Here is a 15,450-nt window from a genome sequence, read left to right as displayed (position 1 = left end):
CATCCACTCAGGATTTGGCTGAAATCTTCTAGAAATGATCATTTTTCTATGTTTGGATCATAACTTATATTTCATATTGGATTCTATGCAGTGCAAATACCAGTAATATAAAGCTTTAAAAAATAAAAACATCCACACAAAGAAAATATGTATTGCTTTTATTAGTAAATGCTATTAGCAAATTAAAAGTTACACCAGGAAGAACATGTAAAAACGTTTGCTGTGGGTCATGAAAGAAAACCAGCTGTGATTTCTGTATGCCAGTCTTTCAAAGCACCAAGACATGTATGTACACATGAAGCACAGAGACGGTTCATAAATGGATGGGATCGCCATAAGATACTGATGTAGAAGCAGCAGTCAGTTACCTATAATTGTATTTGGCTTTCCCTGAAGGTAATAGGACTGGATGAAGTCTTAATGGAGTAGGTGCTTAATGGAGACGATGGACGAGGAAGCAAAAAACATACGGGTAAGTTCATGTTTATCTCCGTATAAAAGCTAATATGCACTTAACAAGACAGTAAACAAGCTTTTATCATAGATAGACCACCAGAGCTGGGGGATTTGAGAAGAAACCCCATCAGCACAGCTAGTCTGCTATCTAAACATGATCTTTATAACGCTCAGTTCATGGTAGGCACCTGCCGCTTGGAACATGGAAAAAAGAGCAGTGGTAAGTTATGCTCTGCTTCTTGTTGTTATTGTGCAAATGGGGATAGTGATAGGGAAGGATAGCAGCAACATTACAACAATTTTGCAAAATTGTATTTTTCCATACGTAGATAAAAAAGATAAGACTGCACTGAAAGTAGATTTCTGACATCATGATTGAAGAAAGATTTCAGCATCCATCTAAACTTGTCTTTCTGGTAAACTCCTCATGTTTTGTTTGTCACATCACTCTTTTGTAAAGTGTAAAATCCATTTTTAAACATTTACCAGCTGTCAGTAAAATGACATGTTCTTCCATGTGTACATACACAAATACATTCTTCAGTCTTGAGGAGTAGCTGACTCACAAATGTTCCCAACAATGTAAAATTCATAAGAGAATCTACAAATAATGGGCAGCACCGCTACTGCCAGTTTTGTCGGCACACACACACAGTGACATGTTGTTCAGGTCTTCAATACTAAGTCTTCCTCCTGCCCCTTCCTTTGCCCCCTGCAGGGGAATAATGCAGGGCAGCTGCAGGTGGAGAGAGCTTATGCAACTGAAAATCCAGTTTCTGCTGTAGGATCCCCGTGAGAATGAACTCAGCAGTGACCACGGGGATAGATGCAGAAACAGCTGGACCACACAGCAGCCAGTCCTCCTCACAGGAAATCACAACAGTCTGAGGCTAAGAGAGACAAAGGTGGAAGAAAACAAGAGGATTTACATGATAGCATGTGAAGACAGCAGTAACAGTTTGATGTCTATGTACTTTGTGTGAGATATGAGAAAGTCTCTAAGCTGTATTAGCACCTTATTACTGGTGGGCATCTTTGATAGAAAACTAGCTCCACTTGAGGAAATGATGTCTTTCATGTGAACTGGCTCTGGCTTCACCGACTTTGTGACATGGATGTCATATCCCTAAGAGAAAGAATGAGGAAAACACATACAGTACACAACATGCAACAATAGGATTTCTCACATCTCTGCAAGGTGAAAAAAATCCATAAAAGACAAATGCAGTTTGGTATCATGTGTATTCACTAATTTTAGCTGTATTATGTTTCATCAAACTGTTCCTCTTCAGCATTGGGGAAATTGTGCAGCCTCAGGAACACAATACATAAAACATAACCTGTAAATAAACAGGAAATGGTAAATGACTTCCTATAAGCCACAGTGTAAAGATAATCAACACTTTGCTCCATTAAAGTCTGAACAACAAAGTGGTTTGAGGTTAAAGTAATGCAGAAGATGATTCAATTATTACTCCATTCCTACGATGACTTGCTATTTCTCACCATCCGTACTGTAAACCACCCCTGTGCCGTCCACCAAGAGGAACATCATTCTGCTAACCTCTCAGAGTAAAACATAAGCACAAACAGAAATAGCAGGAGTGAATACCTGTAAGAGCGGCTGACTGCTGGCAGTCCTCAGGGAGTCCTGCAGGCAGAAACTGAACTTCTTTTCCTGCTCGGGATCCTTCACAACAAAAGCATTAGGAGACAGGAAGCTTCCAGCTTTACCACTCTGTGACACAGACAAGACAAGAGATGAGAGGAGAGGAGAGTCTGTATGAGTATGTCTCTGTATGTGTTTGTACCACTTGTTTACACTTTTGCATACATTTACAGAGAGAACCAATGTGGCCCAGACTCTACAAACTCCAGCTATAGAAACTAACCTTTTCCAGCCAGTCTGTGGTGACGATCGGGACACCTTTAGCCACAGCACACAGGAATTTGACAGTCCTGCGCACTTTGTCGGTCACCAGACAGTTCATGTCTGCTATGCCTTTAGCCATGCTGCCTCCTAAATGAGCCAACACTTTCTCTCCCCCTTCATCTACCACCCCCGTGAACAACACCTGAAAAAAACGACAGGTTTACAACCAAGTTAAATCACAACAGTGCAATTGTACAGGTTTCTGGTAATCTGGAATTTACTGGTACGAGATGATAGAAAATAAGTGCGGAAAATTTATTTTAGTAGGTCCTGGTCCTACAGCCTTGTCGTGCATTTTGTGGTCATTTTTTGGAGCTGATTTAAGCTGAATGATAAGCAGTGATTTGTTGCCACCTAAGCTTAAAACAACTACTAGCACCTACGCAAAAAGAGATAGATTACACAACTCTAACTCTAAACATGACATTTATGATTAGGGAAATCATTTTTTTTCATAAGACTGACTTTAGAAGATACATACCAGTCATATCTCTCAATTATGCATGGATCTAAAGTGACCAGGCAGTTAGCTTACTTTAGGATAAAGAGTAGAAACATGGGAAAGTAGCTAACCTACCTCTGTCATTAAGAAACAGACCAATCAGCACCTCTATAGTTTACCAGTCTGCACAAAGACATGTATAATCAACTAACTAGTCATAGTGCAGACCCTCAAAGCTCCATTTTCACCATGATGTGGCAGACACAACTCCTTACTAAACCACAACTTTTCATTTTAACTGTTTCTGTGAGGATTAAACAATGAAGAACAGTGCTTTAATTAGTATCTATGCTAAATTGAGCTTATCAAGCTTGGCTTCATCTCCTTACCTAATAAATAGAAATCAAACTGTTATAAATCATCTCATTCAATTCAATGAAAAAAGTGTGAGTTTATTTTCATATTACTACCGTTCTAGTATGTTTATCGTTCTGAACAGATAGCCTTGCACATATTGTTTTGAAGAACTGCCCTGAGGTTTACAGAGACAGAATACAGACCTTGTAGGCCAGGCCTGGAACTCGCTGTCGACCAACAGCTGCTGGTGAAGTGGAGGAGTGGCGTGGAGACTTTGCCACAGGAGAGGAGTCTGCAAAAGTTTGCCGTTTCCGAGATCGACTGCTGATTGGCGTCTGGGGCTGATAGACGGGGAAGGAGGGAGGAAAAAATGAGCTAAACATTGCAAGAATTAACATAAACAAAGGCTAACCACGGAACACATATAGACGATGAGGATCAGGAGTAAAGAAAGATCATAAAATGGAAGAGTAGGAAGTGACTGGGTGATCAGAGAATCACTTAATTCATTAGTGAATGACTGGTGATGCAGAGCGCCTTGGACTTCTCTTGTTGTGGAACAGTGGAGGAAGCAGATGTAAGAGATTATGGTGACTGGAAAGGCTGAGTCAGAGACAAATGCACTGAGGTAAAAGCATTACGTTACGAGAACAGAAAGTCCCATACATTAATTATTTACTACTCAGCTTCCCACTTTGTGTCATTTGGATTTCACACTTAATATATCTCTGTTTCAATCAAACCACAACTTCTAAGACCATAACCTTGCCAATGTGTAAGTAAGGACGAAGTCATTAAGTCACCTTAGTTGTGTCCTCATTTGAATTCTGGCTCATGGAACTGACAGACGCTTCACCTTCTTCCAGCTCTTCATTTTCTTTCTTTCTTTCTGCAATGCTGAAGGCTGACTCCTGGGTATCTTTTCAACAGTCTGCTCCTTTATTTTTTCACTCTCTTTCACCTCCACTTCAGGCTGAGAATCTTTTGCATTCTTCTTTGCTTGAGTACTGGGTGTACTACCTGCTCTCTTCACTTGGATAGTAGCAGGAATCTCATTTTTTGTTTTATTTTTCCCTTCTTCATCTGCTGCTTCTGAAATGTTAGTGCTTTGACCACAGTCTGCTCCTGTATTTGCCTTCGGTTCAGTCTTCCTTCCTCTTCCTCTGTTCTTAGCCTTATCACCACTGGCTGTAGAAGTTACCGATTCCTCCACAGCTTCACTCCTAGCTGCTTTTTGACTCCTGCCCCTGACATTCCTTTTAGGCAAAAGTGATTCCTCACTGACACCTCCTTCCTGATGAGGTGATTGGTCCGTCTCATCTGTAGCTGCACATTCAGAACCATTTGCACTGGCCTGCTGTCGCCCTCTAGTGGTCCTAGATTGCTGGGAGTCTGCCTTCTCTTTCTCATTTCCACCGAGCGCCTCACTGGAAGATCCCTCTAGCTTCCTGCTCTTCCTGCCTCGGGGTGTCGGTTTGGAAGCTGAATTCTGGTCACTGTGAGGAAGAACAGCAGGGATCAAGTCTGGGTCAGGTTCTGTTTTCCTCCCTCTTCTTCCTCTGTTTAGAGACTTCACGCTGCTGAAAACCTCAGGACTAAAGGAGTTGGACGAGTTGTTCTTTGAAAGGAGTCCCTGAGGAAGAGTATCACTGCTGTCCTGTTCTGTCGGCCCTGCAGCCACCGTTGCTCTTCGATTGCTAGTTCTGACAGCGGCTGTCTGAGGCGACTTGCTGGTCGTCCTCGCTCCTCTCCCTCGGCCACTTCCCTTGGACTCCTGGGTGTTGAGACTTGAGACTGACCTCTCTGAGCTGATTGAGTTGGAGGAGTTTGAGCGAGATCTGGTTCTCCTTGCTGGGAAATCATCATTGGTTGATACGGTTGAGTCTTGTTCCTTCTGTGGTGTGTGCTGGGAAGCCATAGCTCTGGTAGATCTTCGACTTCGTGCAGGTGCTTTGGGCTTGACCTCCTCCTCGTTTTCCTCTTGAGATTTCTCTTTATTTACTTTTCTTTCATTCTCAGATGTTTCTTCTTCTTCTCTCCCGTCCTGCCTTTCAGTCTCCTCTTGTCTTTCATCAGTCTCCTTCACTTCCTTCTCAGTTTTTTCTCTCTCTTGTTGTTGTTTCCCTTCTTTTTGTTCGCTTTTATTTACAGAACGTTTCTTTTCTTCCATTCCAACCATTTCTTTCTCTCCATTGCCATCTTTCTGTTGCCTCGTGTTTTTCTTTCCTCGGGCCTGCTTTGCCTGCTTTACCTCTTCCCCGTTGTTCTCATCATCAGACCTGCCTTTTCCTCTGAAATCTTTGGTATTTTGCAAGGTTTTATTCCCACCTCTTGTCTGTCTCTTTGGAGGTACAGAACACGCTGCCTGCTCTTCCCCTTCTCTTGATCTTGATGTTCTTAAATTTCTAGCACTGGCTCTAGTGGTTTCTGCTGTAGATTCCATCCCTTTTCCTTTCTGAGACTTGAGGCCAGTTTTTATCTTTACAGGCTGAGTATCAACAGTAGACATCTCTGGCTGCATCTCCTCTTCTTCAAGTTGCAAAGCAGCTTTTCTTTGGGCAGAACTGGAGTAGAGTCGTCATCAGCAAAGACTTCATTCCTAGTGAGGAGCTGTGTTTTATCTTCACAACGCTTTGCTTTCCGTTTTCGTGGGCCCAGCACTGAATCTGCATCATCACCTTCACGTGTAGCTACTGGTTGGTTTTCAGCAGCAGAGGGTTCAGAATTTAGGAGCTGTTGTTTGCCATCTTCTGTAAGATTAAGCTGCTTTACTGTTCTGCTTTGTGGACCTGAAAGTGAGTCATCATCATCACCGTCCTGTTCTTTACTTGTCACTATTGGCTGGGTTTCAACAGAAGGGACATCAGAACTAGTGGAAGGCTGTGTTTTCTCATCTTCAAGTTGCAATGAGTTTGCTTTTCTTTTTTGTAGGCATGCAATCACGTCCGCTCCATCACTTTGCTCACCAGTACATGTACGTAAGGGCTGGGATTCAACAGCAGAGACTTCAGAACTTGTGAGAGGCTGTGTCTCCTCTTCAAGATGCAGCGTAGCTTTTCTTTTTGGCAGAACTGGAGTCGAGACATCATCAGCAAAGACTTCATTACTAGTGACAAGCTGTGTCTCGTCTTCAAGATGCTTTGCTTTCCGTTTTCGTGGGCTCAGCGCGGAGTCTGCATCATCATCTCCACATGTAGCTACTGGTTGGTTTTCAGCTTTAAGATGACGCTGCTTTACCGTTCTTCTTTGTGGACGTGGAATTGAGCCATCACTGTCCTGTTCTTTACTTGTCACTACTGGCTTGGCTTCAACAGCAGAGACATTAGAACTAGTGGAAGGCTGTGTCTCCTCTTCATGTTGCTTCGTCTTCTGCTTTTTGGGACCTGGCATCAAGTCCATATCGCCACTTTCATCATCTTCGCTTTTAACGGTGGCCTGACTTCCATCAGCATTAGAATCAATGAGGCATTGTGTTTGTTCCTCTGAAAGCTGCAGCGGCTTCGCTTTTCTTTTTCGCGGACCTGGAAATGAATCGTCATCGCTGTCTTCATTGCTGCTTGTACAGATGGGCTGAGTTGCGGCCAGATACTGAGCTTCACTGTGGTTCCTCTCCTGTGGGTGAGCGTCCTTCCCGTTTTCCTCCCTCTCAATGAGGCATTGTGATTGTTCCTCTGAAAGCTGCAGCGGCTTTGTTTTTCTTCTTCGTGGACCTGGGAATGAATCGTCATCGCTTTCTTCATTGCTGCTTGTACAGATGGGCTGAGTTGCGGCGAGATACTGAGCTTCACTGTGGTTCCTCTCCTGTGGGTGAGCGTCCTCCCCATGTTCTTCCCTCTCTTCCGTTTCAGTCTGTGTTCGGGGGTTAACTTGCTGTACAGAGCAAGCAGAATTGTCCGTTGCCAAAGTATTCTCTTCAATATGGAAAGACATTGGTTGTGTTTCAGCAAAAGCAAAAGTAGATACAATGGGAGGTGTCTCAGTAGCAGGAGTGTTCTGTACCTCATCTTGGTTTGTATTGTCATCTGGATCAATGTCGAGTACTGAAATATATGCTTGGGTTGCTTCTAGGGCCAAATCTGACTGACTTTCTTCTTTTTTAGATGCAACCGAACATCTGTCAGAGTCCTCACTTTCTCCATGGGCCTGGGTAAGCTCTGAGTGCAAATCATCCTCTGCAGGAAGTCTGTCTGCAGCTGAAACTGCTGCACGTGTACTGGTATCTTCTGAAATCACATCTCCTTCCACAAAGAAAAAAGGCTGAGTGGCCTCTGTAGCCAGAGTTTGGTTCTGACACTGCAGGGGACTGCTGTCAGATAATCCCAGCTGTACAGATTCCCCTCTGCTGCTGGTCTGGTCTTCTTCATAATCGGATGCCTCGAGTGTAAAGGCCTGCGTCTCAGCCACCGCAAAGTCTGCATCTTCCTGGATGTCCGAACAGGAAGACAATCCTCCAGATGATGCAGCTGGGAGACAAAGATGACAACATACAGTAAATTTAAAGTCAAAGACAAATTTTCTCTGCAATGTTCCCACTATTTCATCAACAGACACTGTATTAAAAACAATTTGCTCGCGTCTACATGGACCTGAAGAAGGAATTGAGAAAACCTTAGATCTTGTCTTCTGACTCCCCTTTTGAAATCAAGCAAATTGAACTAACTTTGATCTCATCGTAAAAACACCAAACAATTTGCACAGCGGAGCAAGGAGGTCGTGATACATATGTTTTCAGATTTCAGAAACACGGGTCCTTTTTATACAAATCACTTACAATCGATATATAACTGGTTTTCCTTCATTAGTTATATGAAGAGCCAATCCTATCTTACATCTCTTGATAGCTTGAGTCATTTATAAGACGATGCTCTGACCTCTGTCTATTTGAAATGCAAATGGCAAAAAAAGTTGTTCTTGTTTGCTTTTATGTCATAGTATTTATTTTTTCTTATTCTGGATATGTGTGTGTGTTTTTTGCCTTGATTGCATTCGAAGTATTTGTGAATTAAATATCCCCCTATAACATGAAAAGCTTGTCCATCAATCCATATATCTATACACTGCTTTATCTGCTGTAGGGTAACGGGGGCCTATCCCCAGCTGACAAGGGCAAAGGCAGCCTGTACAGGTTGCCAGTCCAGGTTAGGAATCAAACCCGGGACTTTCAAGCTGTGAGGTACCCATGCCAACCACTGCGGCCCATGACAAGCTAGTTCTGTCATTGAAATGCATGAAATGGTTTTATTAAACAAATGAATGTCTGTATCATTCTCTTAGACACAGTTGTTGTTCAGTTTGTTTGTGCAGTTAGCACTGTTGCACTGAGACACACGAATAAAGGATTCATAAAATGCAGAAACTTAACGTAAGGAAAGTACACATTAAATACTGCGGCAATAAAACAGAACATTTTTGAAACAGTAATATTTTATAAATGAATGTCATTTCTTTGATTTCTTCTCAAAGTTAGTCAATGAATTAAGGAATGAATTAGTCAATCAACAGCAAAATTACATTTGCAACTAATAGCTGAATTTTCAAGCAAAAATGCCAATAGGTCCTTCAGTTCCTAATTGTTCAGTGCTTTTCTATGTCATATATGTCAGCATCTTTAGGGATTGTTTGGACTGTGGGTCAAATAAAACAACCTATAAGAACACATCACATAGTTGCAGTCTGAATTTGCTCCATTTCGTTCTCATTTGAACACAGAGTGAGTGATTACCTGACAGCAGTATAGGAGTAGAGCAGTTCGGCAGAAGTGGAACCAGAAACCCAGGTGTATTTTCTCTGTGCAGGTTAGGAATCCGGTCCTCCCCCGTCTCTTCAGAACCAGCCTCCTTATCCTCCACGTCTTTGTCACTGTCCACTCTAAGGTGAGGAAGACTGGCCCTGTCCCCAGCAGGAGGCATGCCAGATTCATCCACATCTGTGTCAGCATCCAAATCTGACTGAAGAGCGTCTGATGTTTTACAGGCTGTGACAGCAGCCGGTACACCCACAGGAGGATTATCTTCCACATCGGTATCACTGTCAGACAGAACATCCAAAACAGCTCCTGTATTTGCGCTGCTGCATGATTCTCTAACAGCTACTGTGGGTTCACTAATGGAAGAAGCAGTTTCATTATCGGTGTCTGCATGCAGGCTGTGAGGAGCAGCAGCGGCAGATTCAGGCCTTATGACCTTCATGTCTAATTTGTTGAGTGTTTCATCTGTTTTTTGAGTTTTACATTCACCTTCTTCTTCCTCCTCATCAACATCTGTGCCGCTGTCTAGGTGGGAGTCTTGTATCTGCATTGAAGAAGCAGAGTCAGCGATCTGTGCGGTCTGAAATGATGCTGGTTTTGCTTTCATGGCTGCATCTGCCAAAACATCAGCGTCCTCATCCACATCAGTGTTACTGTCTGTGCCGACGTCCTCTGGCTGAATAACGGAACTACAGTGAGGAGGTTTGGTGGTCTCATCAGAGGAGGGCACTTTATCGAGGATATCATGATCCTCTTCAATGTCTGTGTCACTATCCATGTGAAACTGAACTGTATTTGGTGGCTGATCAACTTGTTGGTTTATATTCAAACCTGAAGGACCTGCAGACGCCACCCCTTCCTCCTCTTCCTCCATATCAGTGTCACTGTCAATGTCAAAAGCAGGAATGCAATCTGTGAAGACTGCTGGTGTAGACACAGGCAATTCATCTTCCCCTGTACAATCATTGTTTTCCTGTGTCATTGTGACATTTTCTCCACCTTCCTTAGACTCTGTCCCTCGCTGTGCTGCTCTTTCTTCCTCCCTTTCTTCCTCTGCTTCACTGTCATCCACAAGTTCAAGTGTCACTTTTTTCTTCGGCTGCTGTCGCCCCAAATCTACATCTGTCTCCTCAGTGCTGAGGCTGACATGTTTGCATGGTCTATTTTTAGTGGAGGAGGATGACGGTGTGATGGGACTTTCATCTTCACTGTAAAGCAGCGGAAAACAAGGTGATGAGTATTAAAATCAGGGGTTAAGCCAGTACTATAAATGTTCACATACATATAATTTAAAAAGCTGTTTGTTACATAGATACCTTTCAGGAATGACTTTATTTGTAGGACTAACAAATGTAGAACAAATGGGACTGGACTTGTGGGAGTCTGACTCAGACACTGTAGAAGAGAATAAAGATGAATTATAACACATCAGATACAAAAATGGAGCTTGACCTCTCTGACTATTTACTCAATTTACATACCAAGAGCCACGTGTCTTCTTTCTCCTCCTCCTGCTGTTTCGCCATCTGAGTCTGACTCAGATTCTGGGACCAGGGTCTGCTGTGGGTGGGTTGGAGTTTGCTCAAAGGACAGGCAACTGGCTCTGACAGGTGTCTTTGTTTGTGAAACCCTGGGCTTTGTACCTCCATTAACACGTTTTTCACTGCCTGTGCACGTGTCACCTTCCTTTACTCTCAAATCATCTGTCACGCTGGCCTTCACACTCGGATTTCTGCTCACTGTAGTCCTCATGTCCTCTTGAGAAGACACTACTGAATCCACGCCGCAGATGACATACTGACATGGGATGTCCGCCACCACCAAACTGTCACCTCCACTGAGGGCATAGCGTACATTAGGAGTCAGCTTTAGGTGGCCCTTACGGGTCCCATTGGTGCTCCCGAGGTCCCAAAGCAAAGCCTCCATCTCATCTTCAGCGTGACGACCTCTTCCCCTGTAGACTGAGATGCAGATGATCGCATGCTGCTTGGACACAGAGGCTGCTGACAAGGGCAGGGTGCAGGTGTTGGGGTCACGGCCAAGCATATTATCTCCCAAAAACAGGGGCAACTCTGGGAGGTAGAGAGCATTTATTATGAGAAATACATAGCCAAGGGCAATCGTGTATGTCTGATGGACTGTATAAATTAACAATCACCTGTCTCAGAGATATGCTCGTTTTTGAGGATGCACAGCTTCGCCACAGGTCGTCCCCTCGGATTGTCACCGTTCTCTTCATTTTCTTCCTCATCAGACTCCAAGGTTGAGTCACTGATCACCTGCGTAGCATCCATGTCTAACAACAGCAAGACAAAATTACTGCTATACATAATCATTTACTGTAAGTTGAGAATGAGGTTCACTTTGAGTTTTACTGTCCTGTATATGAAGATGTAAGAGAGGTACTTTTCAGTAAGATGTCCTCTTTATTTTGATTTCTTTTGGTTGGATGACCATGAAAAACTAGAGTTATGTTATAGAAGAGGATTTTTTTTCATGGCAGAATTTATTTGCCAGGCCTGGGATAAAATGCAACATATTTTGTTCAAGGATTGAGCAGTAGAATATTGTGTTGTTTTGGATGCATTCTGCTGCAATGCTGGTATATTGGTGTCTTGTAAACCCATGAGGGCTGGGCACACTTTGTGCATGACACGAAAATAAAGAAATCAATCAATCAATATACACAATTATATTTGCTCTGTAGACTGTAATGTGATCGTCTAGTTCACCCACAAAGCCTTGAATACCTAAGTATTAGTTAGCCGTGTCATGCAGCTAACGTTAGCTTGAGTGGCTAATTTACAATCTAACGCTAACTGAACGTTCATCGTGGACTGTTAACGGGTCAACGGTACTTTTTCCTTGTATTCTTGCTATCATTTGATTTGTGGCAATGATCGAGAGAGCGTTAAGCAACGCTGATAACAAATTTGATCAAAAGTGTATGAATATTTCCAGCAAAATCACGTTGCAACAATCCAACTTCCAACTGACGTGAAAACAGAAATTGGGAAATTCAAACGTCAATATCACGAATTAATATCACGACATAACTTTTCTAACATTCATATATATTGCAAACTAAGCATATATTCCAAAATGAAACATTATATGCTACAACTCTACCCACCTGAACTTGCCTTGGCTTGTCTAAGTGGAAATAAACAAAAAGAACATGCATATCCGGAAAGAACTGATCGCGCCCCCAAAAAGGCGTGTTTGATGCAAGCGATTGGCTAATGTAACTGTCACTCATACTTGACTCCGGTGCCATTGGTTAGTCGAAACTCTTAAGACGCCTCTGATAGGACCAAAAAAATAAAATTCCGCGCCGTACATCCACGTAGAAATGGCGGACAGGGAGGTAGTACTGTGGTTTGAACTTACCCGTCGTGATAACTTACACAGATTTGTATGGCCCACGACAATTGTATAAAAAGAATGGGTAAATAAAATAATCACATTTACTCACAAGTGTAACATCCACTAGTTTAGGGCCGTTTTTTTAAATAAAATAAAATAAAATAAATTACCTTCATGCTTATTTTGCTGTCAAATGCTGTCCAGTCTTTTGCATGTTTAAGTTGAACTGCAAATTAATTTTCACTTATATATAATATAATGTAAAAGAATATCCTTGACACAAGACTTGATTACTGGGTTATGTCAAATAGATAGGGCAATGTTATAAGGGAATATACACCCAACAAAAATATAAACACAACACTTTTGTTTTTGCTCCCATTTTTTAGGAGATGAACTCAAAGATCTAAAACTTTTTCCACATACACAATATCAACATTTCTCTCAAATATTGTTGACAAATCTGTCTAAATCTGTGATAGTGAGCACTTTTCCTTTGCTGAGATAATCCATCCCACCTCACAGGTGTGCCATATCAAGATGCTGATTAGACACCATGATTAGTGCACAGGTGTGCCTTAGACTGCCCACAATAAAAGGCCACTCTGAAAGGTGCAGTTTTGTTTTATTGGGGGGGTTCCCACTCGTCTTCAATGGCTGTGCGAAGTTGCTGGATATTGGCGGGAACTGGTACACGCTGTCGAATACATCAATCCAGAGCATCCCAAACATGCTCAATGGGTGGCATGTCTGGTGAGTATGCTGGCCATGCAAGAACTGGGATGTTTTCAGTTTCCAATGTTGTGGTTTCTCTGGTCAGATACTACACCAACAATTGTGTACAGATCTTTGCAACATAGGGCCGTGCATTATCCTGCTGCAACATGAGGTGATGCTCTTGGATGTATGGCACAACAATGGGCCTCAGGATCTCGTCACGGTATCTCTGTGCATTCAAAATGCCATCAACAAAATGCACCTGTGTTCTTCATCCATAACAGACGCCTGCCCATACCATAACCCCACCGCCACCATGGGCCACTCCATTCACAACACTGACATCAGAAAACCGCTCACCCACACAACGCCACACACTGTCTGCCCTGAACAGTGTAAACCAGGATTCATCCGTGAAGAGAACACCTCTCCAACGTGCCAGACGCCATCGAATGTGAGCATTTGCCCACTGTTCCATTCCTTGATGCGTTTGTATGCAGATGGGGTAGGTTGTGTTTTTGTTCCTGTTCTCTCCCGTCTTTTTTTTATGTTCTATGTCTCAGGTTATACCCGGTGGGAGTGGCTAGGAGCAGCTGTGGTGCCATACCATCAGCCGGAAATGGTTAAATGATGAGCAAACCTGATCATCGGGGCCAGTGGGCCAGATCAGCTGTTAAAGCGTGGTTTCGATGTCTCGTGTTCTGCTACAATCTGGTGTTTTGATTTTGGGGCAGTTTGGCGTTAATATGCTGGCCTTGTGCTGAACCTTTTTTTTTTTTTTTTTTTTGTTCTGTAAAATAATTTGTCCGCTACACAATCTGTCTTCCCTGTCTCTTTACCCAGCTTTCTGTGCATTTGTTACTCCCTTCATCCCCTGGTTCTCAAGGACGTAACACCCACTCATGTAGGTTACGACGACGAACTGGAGTCAGGCGGAGACCCCGATGAGGATGACGAGCATGCAGATGAGCTTCCCTGAGACGGTTTCTGACAGTTTGTGCAGAAATTCTTTGGTTATGCAAATCGATTGTTTCAGCAGCTGTCCGAGTGGCTGGTCTCAGACCATCTTGGAGGTGAACATGCTGGATGTGGAGGTCCTGGGCTGGTGTGGTTACACGTGGTCTGCAGTTGTGAGGCTGGTTTGATGTACTGCCAAATTCTCTGAAACGCCTTTGGAGACGGCTTGCGGTAGATAAATGAACATTCAATACACCAGCAACAGCTCTGGTTGACACTCCTGCTGTCAGTGTGCCAATTGCACGCTCCCTCAAATCTTGCGATAGCTGTGGCATTGTGCTGCGTGATAAAACTGCAACTTTCAGAGTGTCCTTTTATTGTGGGCAGTCTAAGGCACACCTGTGCACTAATCAGCATCTTGATATGGCATACCTGTGAGGTGGGATGGATTATCTCAGCAAAGGAGAAGTGCTCACTATCACAGATTTAGACAGATTTGTCAACAATATTTGAGAGAAATGGTGATATTGTGTATGTGGAAAAAGTTTTAGATCTTTGAGTTCATCTCATAAAAAATGGGAGCAAAAACAAGTGTTGCGTTTGTATTTTTGTTGAGTGTATGCATTAAAAACGCACATACATGATAACTTGGGCGCCATTATTGAGGCCTTGTCCTGAAACAGCTTCTGGTATGAAAAGTAGACAATTTAGCTTTGTGTTTCATATCTCCCAATTAATATATTTAACAAACCATAAAGAAAACACAAAGTTTGTCCAGCAGCTCATTTTACATGCATTTAATATTACGATACTACTCTGAGGACTTTGAACAAATACAGTAAAACCACTTACAATGAGCATCAAAGCAAAAAGCATGATGGTGGTGATAGATCCTGAATTTCTATGTAACACTGCTCTCTCTAGAGGATTTTTAATGCAAATTCAGGAATATGAAATGTCTTCTTTTTTTTAAAAATCCCCTCAAAGTTAAAGCATTCCAAATAATACTGTTGGTTTAAATATAAAGAATAGTATTTTAATCAGCCAACACCTTTGCTGCTTTAATAAGTTGCTGTTGGGGTGCAGCAATGAACATATGTTCTTAGGAATGTCTGCTCGCCCACTCAGAGATAGTTTTGGGAGTGTGGCTTGGTGCAAAGATAAAAGTGAATAGAACTGCACTGACCTTTATGTTGCAATTAGTTAGATGGATATAATCCCTTACTAGGGTATTTTATACTTTGATGCTCATAGAACCAATGACAACTGAAGCAGCTGTTGAGAACGTGTGCAGGCCAAACTCCAACATGCCAACATGGAGCTGTGAATGAATGCATCATCGCCTTCTAAAAAACTATGGATCTCACCCGTGATTTTTATTCTCTTACAGTTACTTGAAATTGATTGAAATTTTATGGCTGAATTATAGTTCATGTGTTATCAAAAAAGTGATTTATTTACACATAAACAAGAATG

At 42.5% G+C, this 15,450-nt stretch overlaps 2 protein-coding genes across 2 annotated transcripts; both read right to left on the bottom strand.

The window, feature by feature from the left end:
- Nucleotides 1-143: 143 nt before the first annotated feature.
- On the bottom strand, nucleotides 144-4,153 carry LOC110965286 (mediator of DNA damage checkpoint protein 1). Its single transcript, XM_022214272.2, has 6 exons — nucleotides 3,992-4,153; nucleotides 3,392-3,529; nucleotides 2,349-2,531; nucleotides 2,069-2,194; nucleotides 1,472-1,582; nucleotides 144-1,346 (listed from the first exon to the last, which is right to left on the bottom strand). Exons 1-6 carry the CDS (start codon nucleotides 4,022-4,024, stop codon nucleotides 1,137-1,139), a joined length of 801 nt encoding a protein of 266 aa, XP_022069964.2. The 5' UTR covers nucleotides 4,025-4,153; the 3' UTR covers nucleotides 144-1,136.
- An 815-nt stretch (nucleotides 4,154-4,968) lies between these two features.
- On the bottom strand, nucleotides 4,969-12,424 carry mdc1 (mediator of DNA damage checkpoint 1). Its single transcript, XM_051956973.1, has 6 exons — nucleotides 12,068-12,424; nucleotides 11,093-11,230; nucleotides 10,416-11,006; nucleotides 10,251-10,329; nucleotides 8,911-10,142; nucleotides 4,969-7,651 (listed from the first exon to the last, which is right to left on the bottom strand). The coding sequence occupies exons 2-6, from the start codon at nucleotides 11,226-11,228 to the stop codon at nucleotides 5,670-5,672; spliced, it is 4,020 nt and encodes a 1,339-aa protein (XP_051812933.1). The 5' UTR covers nucleotides 11,229-11,230; nucleotides 12,068-12,424; the 3' UTR covers nucleotides 4,969-5,669.
- Nucleotides 12,425-15,450: the final 3,026 nt, after the last annotated feature.

This window comes from Acanthochromis polyacanthus, chromosome 12, assembly GCF_021347895.1.
Source record: "Acanthochromis polyacanthus isolate Apoly-LR-REF ecotype Palm Island chromosome 12, KAUST_Apoly_ChrSc, whole genome shotgun sequence".
Taxonomy (NCBI): domain Eukaryota; kingdom Metazoa; phylum Chordata; class Actinopteri; family Pomacentridae; genus Acanthochromis; species Acanthochromis polyacanthus.
Note: the sequence above shows the minus strand (reverse complement) of the source record. Positions and strands in the feature narration are given on the sequence as shown.

Bases quoted from the DNA above. Each gene is read 5' to 3' on its own strand.
- LOC110965286 (XM_022214272.2), bottom strand. From the start codon at position 4,024: ATGAGCCAGAATTCAAATGAGGACACAACTAAG. The intron at 2,532-3,391 runs GTCTGTATTCTG...CGTTTTTTTCAG, and splicing joins TTCCAGGCCTGGCCTACAAG to GTGTTGTTCACGGGGGTGGT. The intron at 1,347-1,471 runs GTGCTAATACAG...TGTCTCTCTTAG, and splicing joins AGATGCCCACCAGTAATAAG to CCTCAGACTGTTGTGATTTC.
- mdc1 (XM_051956973.1), bottom strand. From the start codon at position 11,228: ATGGATGCTACGCAGGTGATCAGTGACTCAACCTTGGAGTCTGATGAG. The intron at 11,007-11,092 runs GTGATTGTTAAT...TCTACCTCCCAG, and splicing joins CGAGCATATCTCTGAGACAG to AGTTGCCCCTGTTTTTGGGA. The intron at 7,652-8,910 runs GTAATCACTCAC...TTTGTCTCCCAG, and splicing joins TACTCCTATACTGCTGTCAG to CTGCATCATCTGGAGGATTG.